Below are 14,893 nucleotides of genomic sequence, written 5' to 3'. Positions count from 1 at the left end.
GTGTCCATGAGGAAGGGGGATATATTAAAACAGTTGTTTTGTATATTAAAACAGCTTGGTGCTGGACATCTGGCCTCATCATCATTCACACAAGGCAGGGTTTTGGTGTAAGACTAATTTCGGTTGTAGGTATATTTCACCATGAACACGCCTATTCACGGCGGCCAGACCATCTGGGTGCCTAACGCTCTGCTGCACAGAAATGTGGGCATCCACCCTCCCCAGGGGACAAAGCTGCAAGGCACTGCTCTGCTCCTCCCTGCCCCCACCACACCAAGAGCGCTGGATGGAGAAAGGGAGGTGGTCTAAAGCTGGGATACAACCCCCCAACCCTGGACCATGAGAGCAGGTGGATCTGGGGAAAAACCGTGACAGCAGTGGGGATGGTTTCAGACAAAGAGCTCTGAGAAGCAGAAAGAGCCAAGCTTCCAGCCTGGGATGCATAGCCAGGTTCACAGAGACACGTGGGAATCAAAGGCGGTCTGCAGATTTGGACAAGTCAGGGACACACCGACTGGAAGAGGCTGTGCCAGAGATACTAAGAGAGACAATGGCAAGTACAAAGAGACAAGAGATGGAGAAGGAAAGAGAAGAAGAGGCAGAGGCAGAGAGGTAGACTGGGGTGGACGGGGGCATGGAGCTGGACAGGTCATCCCACTCCTTTTTGTCTACACTGTACCGAGGCACTAGAGCGGTCGTCGGGGTCCTGGCGGCCCTCCCATGCTGCTGTGTCTCTCAAAGCATTTCACTTCCACAGCAGCTGTGCCCCCAGCCCCATGCAAAACCACAGGAAGAAAGATGCAGAAGGGCGTTCAGGATGTCTCGTCTGAATTTCTTCTTCGAAAGCTGAGGAAATGGGAGACTAGGAAAAGGAGAAACTGACTTGCTCAAGGTCACGGAGCCAGCTGTCAAAGTGAGGCCAGAACCCTAGCTCTGGTCTCCTGTTTCTTCCCCACATGTTTAGGTCTCACCAGAGCCCCTTCCATTGGTGGGCGAATTCCCCCTTCATCGAAGGGCGCCAAGCCCTTCGCCTTGGTGTGTCTATCTTCACAGGACAAAACATTCAGGGACCGCAAGGGCAGAGAAAATGACGGAGATGAAGAGAAAAAGAAGAGCCACCACTGTGTTTTATGAACATCAGAAAAATGCTTCTTACCTCATCATAGAACTCTGGATTCTGGTTGTGATGCGAGACAACAGCATAAGCATTTGTGGTAAAAACAGACCCTGCGGGTTTTCCATAAATACACTGCAAAAGAAGGAAATGGAGTCACCCATCTCAGCGAAGGCCTCTACATATAACACAACGGAACCACACACAGTTAGAGGTATCCGTGAACCCACAGCCATGGCCAAGCCCACCGTGAGCTTGTAAAGTCCGAATCATTTACAGTCACTCCAGCTACCACCCCAGACACCCTTGAACTTGGCCGCATGGATGCTTCCAAATTTCTGGTCCTCAAGAAAACGCACTTCCCCATTAGCTGACAGCAAGAAGTCAAACGTGGCTACTCATTTGGGAGGGGAACACTCTGAAACCAGATCTGGAAAGCTGACTTGTCTCATGCCATTTGCCTTTTTTCCTAGGAGAAGCTCCCCACCAGGCAGTTAGCAGCATTTGCTGGACGCTCTGAGCGGCGGGCAAGGTAAGGAGCTAAACCACACACACATTCCTAGACTAAAGGCATGAAAAACTGCATGTCCACCCAGGTACAGACAAGCTTACTGTTGGCTCACTTTACGAGCCACGTTTTAAAAGTCACTGGCTTTCTGTGAGACCCATAAAATAAATGCGAGGCTTTCTATGGTTCCACGGAAAGATCCATTTGCATTTCTGGTGTGAGTTTTGTACTTCTACGGGCCCGATAAGCTCAAGGATAAATATGGAGTACTAACTGCCTCGCCCTGTCACTTCAGAGCCAGCCTCTAGGCCAGCTAAGAAATGAAATTCAGAACTCCCTGTGAATGCATTACCAATTCTCCTGAAATACAGTTCTGGAGGCAATTTGCGGGAACTGTGGAGGGGTAAGCTAAGACTCTTTAAGGGTACGAAAGGACATTGCATGGGGGGAAAAGGAAGAGTCATTCTCATGTCCAGTGAGGAGGGAATCAGAGAAAATGCACCTAATTTGAGCCAGCTAATTCTTAACTAAGGTTTCTCGGTGGAAACAAACAAAATAAAACAAAAAACAAACAAAAAGCTCTCCCAAAACACAAAAAAACAAAAACAACGAAACACCTCTTTTCAAAGCTGGGGGTTATTAAACATCCAGTCAATGGCTTAGTTAAGGGTTTCCAGGCTTTTCCCCCAGGAGGTCTGAGTGGAGGACTAGCCGTCATCTGTTTGATTTAGGCTCAAGCTAGAGAAGTAGGGGCCCAGCCAAACCAATCGTGACAGCTAAATGTTCTTGGAACTTTTCTTTCAGGCCTCTGATTAATATGCTCAAGAGCGAAAAGACAGAGGCCCGGTGACGTGAGAGGTATTTAAGGATTGTTCCATCAGAGAACACTAAGATTCTACTTGGCCTCCACCACGAATCCAAGTTTGGAGGCACCAGCGGAGAAGTCCTGTCTCAGATCAAAGCAGTCATGCTGTGCTTCTGATAGCTCGAAGCCTGTTCGGGTTTCAAGGAGAAAAGAGTTTACAGTCCCCTGATGATACCATTAGAAACTATCAGGTCACAGGAGAAAATGACCTTGTGATGGCACATCAGAGCGGTGCAAAATCAAAGAGGTGCAAAAGCAAAATGCTGGTCTATGAAGCTTACCCATTTTAAAGCTACACAAGCTCCTACCTTGTTTGGATATTTTTTAAATATTTTATCCTCACAGTTAATGTGTCAGAGTAGAAAAGGCAATAGCACCATCATCTCTTGAGTACATTTTCTTTGTGGCGCTTAAAGAAATTAAACTTAGCTTATAATACCACCAAGTACCAAAATCTTTATCGTCGTCTTTTTTTTTTTATCGTCTTCTTTTTTTAAGATTTTAATTATTTATTTGAGAGAGGGCATGTGTGTGCGCACAATCAGGGGATGGGTCAGAGGGAGAGGGAGAAGCCACTCCCCGCTGAGCAGGCAGCCCAATGAGGGGCTTGATCCTAGGACTCTGGGATCATGACCTGAGCCGAAGGCAGACACCCAACCCACTGAGTCACCCAGGCACTTTACACTAAAAGCGTATGCTTTTCGAGATTATAAACAAACCTTTAGAGCGCTAGCGTCGCTTTCATCTGAATCCCGGAATTCCACACACACTGCGATGTTCCTTGCCTAAAAATGATTAATCACTCAAAATGAGTCCTAAAACCAGAAAATTATGAATTGCATTTTATACCCCAAAATGTACAGTTTATACTGCTTACCTTGGCAAATGTTTTCTGGCTATCGTATTTTAATTGCAAGGGATATACATACAGATGGTTTTTGTAAACAGTAAATGGATAACAGTATTTTGTCATTTCTGGAACAAACTCTTCAACCTCCACAGTAATATTTTGACAATTCTTTTCGAAAGGCTTCAGGGGCACATACGAAGAAGTAATACAATCTATGCCAGAAGAAAGAAAACAGGCAAAGATAATACAATTTAGCAATCACGAACACATTCCTGCCTTTATAAAAATATACGCAGACTGCGTTCTCAAAGAGTGATTTCACAAACAGAATTCTTAGTGATTGACAAAAAGTCATACAACCACTTTAAGCATCCAGAAGAACAAGATGGCGTAGCCTGGTACTGATTTGAGTGGGACCATCCCAACCAGACACGATTGCTGGTTCGTTCTCAATGTAGAGTGATTTGCCAAATATAACACATCATAATTTTTACAAATTTAAACTCTGCAGAGAAATCCATTACATTTTTTCCTCCTGTGGCTGCAATTTAGCTTTCACTGCAAATTTTTATTGGTATCAGGGAACTAACAGTGAATGTATGCCTCCAATTAGCTCATGGATAGTCACTCTGCAAAAAGTTAACTTGGTGCAGGTGCAATTTTCACCAAGAAATAAAGGAGGCCTTTGGAAATGACAGATCTTGGGATGTGTTGCCAATAATAAATTCAATACTCTGGAAGGTGAAAAGCACGAAGGCTCAGGAAAGCGTGGCAGCTGAGGTTATCCGAGCAGCCCTGGGACTAGAGGTGATTCGTATACTGGAGGAGCTCTAACATTGCTTGTCCCTGCTGCACTGCGGTATTGATCGAACAGGAAGACCCAGGAAGAGTCACACCTGAGGACACAGTGTTTTCTGCTGGGTTCGGGTTTCTCTAATTATTACAGTGATACTTAGAGTGGACTATCTGGAGACAAGTGATGGGTCCAGTGTCCAGACAGAACTACTGTTAGTTATTTTGACATATTTTCTTCTCGTCTCCTTTCGATGTCTGTTTTACATAATAATAAACAAATTCTACTGTATATACGGAACTTGATCCTGGGTTGGGTTTTGGGGTTTTTTTGTTTTTTGTTTGGCATTTGATCTAATGTTTTCTTCTGTGGACTCTAGATCAACATCATTCATGAAAGGCTGCGTGAAGTTTCCTGGTGCACCATCACACCTTAACCACACCGACAGTGCTGGATTCTTAGGTTGTTTCCAATCTCTCTCCAAAATAAACAACGTGAAAAAGAACACCTTTGTGCATAAACTCCTGTCTATGTTCCAAATTATTTCTTTAGGGAAAAAATAATCCATTGTACTCTTAGGTGTTCTGGAGTGTGAATCTGGTGCCACGCCTCTGCTTATGAGCCTTTAGTGACCTCTTATGGCACGTGAACTAAGATCCAACCCTTTAAAGAGTTACTGTGGTCTATCCAATTTCCTGCAGAACTTCTCCTGCTTCATTCCCATCTTCATTGCTCCCACCACACACCACATTGGCTTCCTTTCTGCTCCTATGAACCAAGCTTGCTCCCGCCTCACGTTCTTTCCATATGCAACGCCCTCCATCTGGAACATACTGTCCCCAACCACCATATACTATCTCCTTCACATTCTTCAGTTTCTGAGCCAGACCAAGACCTCCCTCGGCCACCCCAATCACCAACTCAAAATGCTCATTTGTTTTCTTATTTACTGTCTGTCACTCCTAGATGTTAATCTCCATTACTGCAAAGTTTGTTCAGTAAATGAACAGATAGAGAGAGGCTCAGAATCAAAATGCCTTAGTTCTAGACATCTGTGAACATCGATTACCACATCGTGTTCCTACCCACGACAGGTGATGGTGCCTGGCTAAAACCCAGCCAGCATTAAGACAGCTGCACTTTAAAACATTTTTGTAAATGCGACAGAGAAGAAAAGCATTTTGCTACTTTAACTGCATTAGTGGCATTATTACAGAGATTTGAATATTTTTCAAGTTTTTATTAGCCACTCCATTTTACTTCCTGCAAAGTGTCTTTTCTGTCTTCTGCCCATTCTTCTTCTGAGATCTTAGATCCTTGTCTTTAGAGAGGAAAAGAAACTCTCTTCCTTTTGGATTCCTTGATGGGATTTACCCAAGGCAAAAAGCAGCAGAAACTGACTGGGGAAGAGCCACTACAGGATATATTACATATGAAACAGCATCTGATAAAATCAACTTAACACACTTCCTAATTTGTAACTATTCACTACATGTGCTGGATTGAATAGTGTCCCCCATCCCCCCAAAATTCATGGCCACCAGAACTTCAGAATATGACTGTATTTGGAAACAGGGTCTTTACAGGGCCACCTGGCTGCTCAGTTGGAAACAGGGTCTTTGCAGATGTGATGGGTCAAGATGACATCATACTGCATTAGTGTGGGCCCTAAATCCAGTGACTAGGGAGTCTGCCTTAGAGCACTAAGAGGGAATGCAGTCCTGTTAACATCCTGATCTTGACTTCCAGCTTCCAGAACCGGGAGAGAATGAATCTGTCATCTTAAGCCAATTAAGGAGCCAACTGTAGGAGTTTCTTATGGCAGTTTCTTAAGCCAATTTAGGAGTTTCTTATGGCAGCCCTAGGCACTTAAAGCACCGTGTAAACCTCAAGAAATATATTGAAAAGATTAAAAACCTGAGATACAAATGTAGCCCTTTGAGGTTTATTTTTAACATGTGAATTCTTACTTGATAATTCCACAGGAACACATTCTACGGTGACGTTGAGCTGCCCAGGAATAATCTGCAATTTGGTCTTCTCTGGCCTAGGTGTAAAATAAGAAATATTTTATACTTAAAATTTATGAATACTGAACGCACTGGTTACCCTATATGCAAACTTCCAAATCCAAAAATGCTCCAAAGCATTCAGTTTCTCCCACATATGACTCGCATTCATCGTATCAAGAAACTGTAATTCATCTATTTTATCAATTTACTACAGTAGCACTTACTTCTTGTACTCTGAGAGCAACTTGAGAATGTCTTCATTTGAAAGCTTGCTACTGTCTTGTTTATACAAAGGAGAAAATCTCCCATCCAGATCCAGAGAACCTTGAGTATCCTTGAAAATCGGTCTAAAACAACAAGAGAATTTTTTTTTTAAATTCTCAAGTGTTGACAAATTAAGACAAACTTACTGCTGGTGCACATTCAACGTGGTACGACCACTTTGGAAAACTCATTGGGTAATTTCTTGGGAAATTCAGCACATACCCACCCTCTGACCCTGCAAGTCCACTCTCAGGCATATTTCCACATGACACCTAAATGTTCACCACAGACTTATTTGTTACGTCCCCAAAATGAAACAGCCTGGATATTCATCAACAAGTGAACGGATACACAGTCGTGTATTCAGACAGTGGAATACTACTCAGAGTGAAGGGCGGATATGTTACAAGAATGTGGATGAACCTCAAAGCCAAACTGAGCACAAGAAACCAAATGCGAAAGTACATACGGCAGGATTCCCTATGTAGGAAGGTCTAGAATAGAAAAAAGTCATCTGTAGTGGTACCCATCAGCGTGGTGGCTGAGTGATGGGAGTGGGATGGCTGCCTGGACAGGGGCAGGAGGAAACTTTCTGAAGTGTCAGACACGCTCCAGATCTTGGTTGGCATGGTAGTCATGTGACTGGAAACATTTGTAAGAATCCACCAAGATAGATACATACAACACACGCATTTGAATCAAAGGTAAAGTATGTCTCTAAGTTGATGACCATTAAGTTAAAGCTTTAGGGTCAATTTATACAAAGTTTACAAGATATACGTAGAGTTTCCAAATACAAGTGTGGATGATTCCTTACCCCTCTTCCCTCTCCCATTTAAAAAAAAAAATTCTATTTATTTATTCAATGGAGAGACAGACCACAAGTAGGCAGAGCGGAAGGCAGAGGGAGAGGGAGAAGCAGGCTCTCCACTGAGCAGGGAGCCCCATGTGGGGCTCGATCCCAGAACCCCGGGACCATGATCAGAGCCAAAGACATGGCTTTAACTGACTGAGCCACCCAGGCATCCCCGACCCCATCCCATTTTTAGGCAGCTTCTTACTGCTAAAACGGGCCGTAATGGCCAAGCCCCCAACACACTGGGAGCAGCTCTAGCCAAAAACATAATCCCCCCCAACCAAGCCTCCTAAGATGTGCTTCTAGGCATTAACTATGGTTCCTACTTCTAAGCATACCTCCTTTATTTTCAGTAAACAGGGGTTTAGCATACATCTTTAAAATACCCCAGGCAAGCCTTTAGAGTGAGTTCTTGCTGCAGGAGGGAAAAGGGAGCCCAATTCCTCATCAGAACAGGGAATCAGAGCGTCTACATTCAAAGGTTTTTAAATTAATATCTAAATTACTTTTTAAACTCATTTTCCTACTGACCAAACAGCACTGAACAGCCACGACAGTGGGCCGTGCGCTACCGTGGTCTGGCGTGGGTGGAGGTCACGTGCTATGGGTTCAGATCCCGGCTTGGCCATGTGCTCCGTGAAGTTGGGCAAGGATTTTTTTTTTTTTAACTTGTTCCACGGCTGAATTTCCTCCTCTCCCAGGCAGGAATAACAGTTCTCACCTCTCAAGAAGGTACACATTAAAGCACTTAGAATCGTCTTGTACAGGGTTCCCAGATAACTCTGAATAATCCCAACAGCAGTGACAGACTTCTCAGGCCAGAGCACCACTAAGGACGTGTGTCCACAAGCCACACTTCACCCCCGCCAGTGCCTAAACAGACCAACCTCTGCGACTCTTCGCCATTCACCAACCGTGGTTATCTTCTTCTTCTTCTTCTTCTTCTTCTTTTTTTTTTTTTGAAACTAGCCCACAAAACGAGGACAAGCATGCTTTTTCATCTACCAACACACAGTATGTTCTGAAAGCTTCCCCCAAATGAAATGATTATAAACACTGACAGAAGAGTTAATTAGCTTAGAATCTCCTCCCCTTATGCTACTCCCCAACACCCAGCGAACACAGTGGACTGAATTACTCAGAACATGGTGCCCTTTCCCCAGAAGTTTCAGTGAGCTGTATAGGCTACACCACTCACAAACCAGTGAACCTGGACTTCAAAGGGATGGGGTACAAGAAAGACATTTTAAGTCATCACTGTATGTAGACTTGCAAGAACTGGGGGAAAAAATATATAACCTACCATAAGAGATGAACTAGAGATAACACCCTTCCACATACACTACCCGTGACAGGTTTCACGCATCTGTCATCAGAAACCAAGTCTATTCATGAATGACCCGCTTGCACTTAACAACCGCATTCTTTTGCCTTCTCATTTTTAGTACAGTTTCCAGAAATATTCTAGGATAGCTTTTCAAAGCATAAACTTAGCCAGCTTTGAAACAGCGGGCACGCTGTACATAATTCGCTAAAATCTCGGGTTTTCTGGGGAGGGCAAAAAAATTCCATTACTGTAGCAAATAAACTCTGCTTTAGAATGCAATAAAATTAAGTGGTGGTCAGATCGGGAACCGAGGCCAAAGCCAATTTCCCTGAAGCACCACAGATGAAGAAATGGAAGGTTCCTGGAGGCACGGCAAATTGCAAGAGAAAGGATTCTCATATCCCACGGCAGAGCTCACGTCTGTGACCTCCCACCTAAGTTCCCACGTGGAAAGCCAAACCCCAAAGTGCCAGCATTAGGAGGAGGGGCGTGTGGGAGGTGATTAGGTCAGGAGGGTGGAGCCCTCATGAATGGGATTAGTGCCCTTAGAAGAGGCCAGCTAGATCAAGATAAAGGAGAAGCCAGCTAGCTGTCTGCAACCTAAAAGAGGCTCCTAGTTATCACCCGGTCATGCTGGCACCCGGACCTCAGACTCCCAGCCCCCAGAGAGAAATGTCTGCTGCTAGAGCCACTTGGTCCCTGAGAGGACCCGGCCACGTCCCAAGTGTCCAAGGATAAACCTGGCTTGTCAGAGACCGCCCGCTAAACGCTGCCGGCAAGGATGACAGCCGTGAACTTTACAGATGAGTGTGAACAGAAAGGTCAGGATTATATTTGTACAAACCTGGCAGCCCAAGCAAAGGGCATTCTGTATTGTCCAAGGCGGCTACACACTTGCTTTGCTGTCCTGTGCACCTTCTGGGCCGTCTAGGGGCAGAAATAAGAAGATACACTAGCGTGTGTTTGAACAACCAAAGACTCACAGCACACAGTAATTTCCCCCACTTACCGATGTAAAACATCCCAGTCTGGCAAAAAAGAAAAAGAAAGAGCTCCCAATAAAAATAAACACAAGATGAGGCAGCTATCCACTTTCCACTAGAGTTTTCTTTCTTTCCTTGTTTTAAATTCAATTGGATTTTATTTTATTTTTTGGCAGAGAGAGAGCACAAGCAGGGGGAGCAGCAGGCAGAGGGAGAGGGAGAAGCAGGCCCCCCGCTGAGCAGGGAGCCCGATGCAGGTCTCGATCCTAGGACCTTGAGGTCATGACCCGAGGCCAAGGCAGACACCTAACTGACTGAGCCATCCAGGCACCCCAAGACCAGAGTTTGGTGGGTTTTTTTTTTAAAGTGTTTTGTGTTTCATCATTAACAGAGCCTTCATCAGGATATCCAAAGATGGATGAAAAGAGGTGTAGGGCACGTTTTGTACCAAAGATCTCTACTGGGAAAATTTTGAGCATTTTTAATGCATATTTCCTTTCACACATGAGCTGGCAGACACTCATTATTCTTGGGAGAAGTTTGTTCTGAATACAGTTGACCTTTTTACTCCCAAGATAAAAAGCCAAGTGACCAAGAGTCAATGCAATTAGTTTGGCTGGGCAAGGAGCTGCTGTTTGCAAGGCGCTGGAGCTGACAGAAGATTAACAGCCCACAGAGCCGAAACCAGCTGCGAAATGCCGGCCGGATGCTCATCCCCAGAGATGCAGAATGCTAGAGGCTCTTATCTACATCGTTGAGACTTTTCTCTCGCACATAAATTAGTCACATGTCCCCTCGGCATCTTCCGCTCAGTAAACACTATTTGGACACATAACCAGATACCACGTATGACAGATCGACTCTTTGTAAATACACAGTAGCTGCAGTGCCGCTAATGAAGCAGGCCACGCATGCTTTCGCTCTCTGGGCCTTCGTTTTCTCATTTGTAAAACAAGAGGAAAGGACCAGGTCACTCATTTGCAGGAGTCTGGATTTCATGATCTAGAAATTTGGACGATTACAGGGGTCGCTGACTTTCCATGTTGCCATCCGAAGACATTTCAACAGTTAAAACAGTAGCTACGGGGGCACCTGGGTGGCTCAGTGGGTTAAAGCCTCGCCTTGGGCTCAGGTCATGATCCCAGGGCCCTGGGATGGAGCCTCACATCGGGCTCTCTGCTCAGCGGGGAGCCTGCTTACCTTCCTCTCTCTCTGCCTGCCTCTCTGCCTACTTATGATCTCTGTCTGTCAAATAAATAAATAAATAAAAATCTTTAAGGAAAAAAAAAAAACACAAACAGTCGCTACCATTTCATATGCCAACATTCCGTGAAAGACACACAGGCGTAATGTTCAAAAAGGTAGGAAGAACAAAAATCTCAGAATAAAGGACGGCCCCTCGAATTGAATTCACTTAGCTCCATGAATCGCTGGCTCTCTTATCTTTTGTGTGCTTATCACAGCCAGGGCTGGACCTCCCAGCTCTGACATTCTAGAGCTGAATGGAAGGGTTGGAAATAAAGAGTAAGCTATTGCCAAGGATATGGTGTCAATGAGCAGATGTCGCCTAAAAGCCTTTTGCTCTTACTTTGATAAGCAAGCAGCAATCAGACTGTCATGTAAACAGAACATAAATGAAAAGGGGGGGGCTCACATTCAAGCTGTAGCACGCATACTCACATGGCACACCATATTTAGAGAACAAGGCTCCCTGGAGAGGTCATTAACAGTACCATTCGGCAGCACATATACTAAAATATTAGCAAAAGGCAAATTTTACATTAAGCTGAAACGGTCACAAACTAGCATTGCCACTACCTTTGCTGGGTCCGAATTTTTGATGTAGGGTTCCGCACAGTGTGCAATGTTTCCCTGGAGCACCTTTTCAATTCTTGCAACCAGAAAAATTTCAGGATGTGGATTCGTCACGGAGAAAATTCCCTGAGGGAGAAAAAATTACTCCCATTAGACATTTTAATGTGACTTCATGCATACCGTTGGGTGGTCGATGATTCCTAGTCCTGTGCTTAGCATCAAAGGGTGACCTCTAACGCAGGGTCATGTGGAGGACCCTGAAAATAGACAGCCTTTCCTTTCACACAGCTCCTAAAGCTTCTTTCAAAACCGACCTGCTCTGGTCACCAACTTCACATCTATTTGTCCCTGAGGTACAGCTGTCGCCATTACCACTTGGCCTCTCGTGTTTGGCCGTGTTCGCAAGGTGCCTTTTCATACCTAATTAATACGACATGTTTTGTTCGGCTTCATGGGCCCGTGCTGAAATAGCACGCATTTCTCAAGTGGAACTGAATGTGCATTTTCAAACGTCGCTGCATGTTAACTCCAGAGCAATTCACCTGCAATTAATACTAATTATAGCTAAGAGGAAGCAAACGCTTTACTGCACTTAAAGAGCGCCTGCGCTTTTCAGGTGAGGAGAGAGAGTCCAAAAGTTGGTTTTTTCCTGTACAGTCCACTTAAGGGTTATGAACGTAGATGCAGCCAGAGTTAGAGACGCTTTCTGATACCACCGTGTCATCCACTGTCCAGCTCCTCCCAAGGCGACTATTTGCCAAAGAGCCAGTTAGTTGATTAGATCTGTTGTTTAAAGGAGCACCACACAAATGAATTCAAAAGGAAAAACCCATTCCTGGGATTCGACCAGGTATTATTTTTCTACCTGGTGTATTACCAACTGTGTTCAGATCGTGCGTTCCAGTTTTCAGAATATTTCAGACGTATTATCCTACCTGCTCCAGAGCAAGCACTCCACGGCTTCCAGGAAAGATGAGAAAACCCCGTGTGAGACCCCAAGTCATCCCCCACGCCCCACCAGAATCCATTTATATAAGGATATATATATATATATATATATATATATATATATATATATCTCACTTGGAATGGCTGATTCACCTTTGAATTCCCAAGCAGTGAGCAAGGAAGGAAGTGGTTAAACACTGCTTGGGAGTTAACAGGTCCTGGGTTCAAACCTCTGGCTCCGCCACATAGGGGTGGAGGCAAATCCCCATCCCATGTCTACACCTCAGGTTTCTCACCAAAGAAATGGGGATGATGAGAGTAACAGCTACTTCAAAGACTTCCTGTAGGGATCCCTTGTACTGCACCCTAGGAACGCTCACTTATTACTTGAGTGGCCCGAAACACTCACAAGGCCATGGAACCCGATTCCTGGTACTCCCAAGAGCATTCCACTTGGGTGGGGAGATGCGCCTGGCAGCCAGCCCCTACTGACATGGTCACCTAACTGTCCTAGATGGTTTTGTGCGTTATCTTCCTTGATGTTCAGGAAAAGGCCCTCGAATGCAGGCACTTAGGATGTACCCATTTCACAGATGAAGAAACTGAGGGCTTACAGAAGTTTATGCTGCAAGCGGACAAGGAGCTTGTGGCCAGGGCTTCCAGACTATACATCCAGCCCACGCTATGCTGCCTCTGAGCCCTGAGGCCCATACAGCTGACATTTCACATGATGAGGACAGATGAGAGCAGCAATACTGATTTTTGCTACAGCTAATGTTCACTCATTTTGAAAACTCTGACAATGGCTTTCACTTGGATATCTGTGATCACCATTACTGCGCTCTATTGCTGGTCATGTCATGCTGAACAAACATGGGGGCCTAGCGCCGTGCTTGGCCCTTTCTGGGAACTGTGCACTTTGTCAGAGCCTTATAGCTGCCCCTGCATGCAGGTACTATTATTTCCTCCTGTTCACAGATAAGAATGCTGAGGCATCGAAGCATTCATTTTTTGAAACGACCAGGGATTCTAGGGTAAGGGGACGCCATCAGCGCTGTTCTGCCTTTTGTCCCAGTCAGCTTCTAGCACTCTCCCTGTCCCCAGAACACAGAAGGGTAGCCAGAGAGAGCTGGGGAATCCCCATGTGGCCCGAGAGTCTGGCCCTTGTAGACAAGGCCTCTGACCCAGCCATCCTTTTCCACCTAGGAGCACAGATGCAGCTGCCCCCAACCTCAGGGTAATTTTTACCCCCTTTACTGCCCCTCTCCCTCTAAAGAAGGGGTGAGGCCCCCTCGCCCCAGTCCCCAACACTTACAGAGCCCACAGCAAGGTAGGGCTTTGCAGGGGAGATGCTGTACCCCTTCACCAGGCTAATAACAGCTGCCCCAAGGAGGGAGCCCATGGAGTCACAAGGAGGCAGGCCTCCAAGAGTCAGCATCTCCCCCACAAGCCCAACCTAAAGTCAGTCAGGTCTGACCTTGGGAGACATGGGGGAGCTGACCTCTATCAAGGCTTCTGGGAAGAAAATGCCAGGCAGCTGAGAATAAGGGTCACAAGGGGGCAAAATTACTCAGTGGATCCAACTCCCTCCCTTCCAGTGGCCACCCCACTGTTCTCAGAAAGCCACTGGAGAGAAAGACTCCAGTGAACAGAATGGGGAAGGCCTAGGATGGCCCCCAGACAACCACCATCCACCGAACTCTTACTACAGATTATGCTGCTGTTCGAGCCAAGCCACCTTGCTAGAAGGGCTGCGGCCACCAAGACAGCCCTTTCTGGGAACTCTGGGGAACTGGGCCTTCTCCTCCTCTCTCAGGTAACACAGAAGCAGTATACTACAGGGGTAAACACCTGGCTTTGAAACCTGCTAGACCTACTTTCAGGTCCTGTTCCTCATCTAAGTTCTGTGACCCCGGGGCAAGCTACTGAACAGCTCTGTGCCTTCATTTCCTCATCTGTATATTGGGTATGGTAATAGTACTTGCCTACTTTGCTATGCTGTTATGAAAATAAGGACCTTGATAAAGAAGCTAGAGAAATACAGTGGCATGTAAGAGGTGCTGAACTTGGGGCGCCTGGGTATCTCACTGGTTAAGCATCTGCCTTCAGCTTGGGTCATGATCCCAGGGTCCTGGGATCGAGCCCCACATCAGGTTCCCTGCTCTGTGGGGAGCCTGCTTCTCCTTCTGCCCATCCTCCCCCTCCCCCTCATGTACTCTTCCTCTCTGCTCTCTCTCGCTCTCAAATAAGTAAATAAAACCTTTAAAAAAAACAACAACAACTGCTGAACTCGTTGTCATTGCTGAAGAATGGGAGAGCTGGGACCCGGGTTGAGATCCACCTACATTCAGTCTTTCTCCAACACAGCACTGCTTCCTCCCCCTAAACGGGAAGACGTTGAGGAAAAAATTTCTCAGGGCCACCTGGGTGGCTCAGTGGGTTAAGCCTCTGCTTTTCGGCTCAGGTCATGATCTCAGGGTCCTGGGATGGAGTCCCACATCGAACTCTCTGCTTGAACTCTCTGTAGGCTTGCTTCCTCCTCTCTCTCTCTCTGCTTG

General features: G+C 45.7%; 1 protein-coding gene across 4 annotated transcripts in view; it reads right to left on the bottom strand.

Annotated features, from left to right (window-relative positions):
* Window positions 1-14,893, bottom strand: part of DOCK11 (dedicator of cytokinesis 11) — a 191,193-nt gene that overhangs the window by 97,959 nt on the left and 78,341 nt on the right. For all 4 annotated transcript variants that reach the window (XM_032331697.1, XM_032331695.1, XM_032331696.1 and 1 more), the window contains 7 exons: window positions 11,391-11,513; window positions 9,434-9,516; window positions 6,367-6,489; window positions 6,101-6,177; window positions 3,365-3,549; window positions 3,207-3,272; window positions 1,157-1,249 (listed from right to left, as the gene is read on the bottom strand). In XM_032331697.1, the coding sequence (XP_032187588.1) occupies window positions 1,157-1,249; window positions 3,207-3,272; window positions 3,365-3,549; window positions 6,101-6,177; window positions 6,367-6,489; window positions 9,434-9,516; window positions 11,391-11,513 (750 nt within the window). The remainder of the gene's footprint in view (window positions 1-1,156; window positions 1,250-3,206; window positions 3,273-3,364; window positions 3,550-6,100; window positions 6,178-6,366; window positions 6,490-9,433; window positions 9,517-11,390; window positions 11,514-14,893) is intronic.

Source organism: Mustela erminea, chromosome X (genome assembly GCF_009829155.1).
Source record: "Mustela erminea isolate mMusErm1 chromosome X, mMusErm1.Pri, whole genome shotgun sequence".
Taxonomy (NCBI): Eukaryota; Metazoa; Chordata; class Mammalia; order Carnivora; family Mustelidae; genus Mustela; species Mustela erminea.
This window is presented reverse-complemented; position numbering and strand designations above follow the sequence as displayed.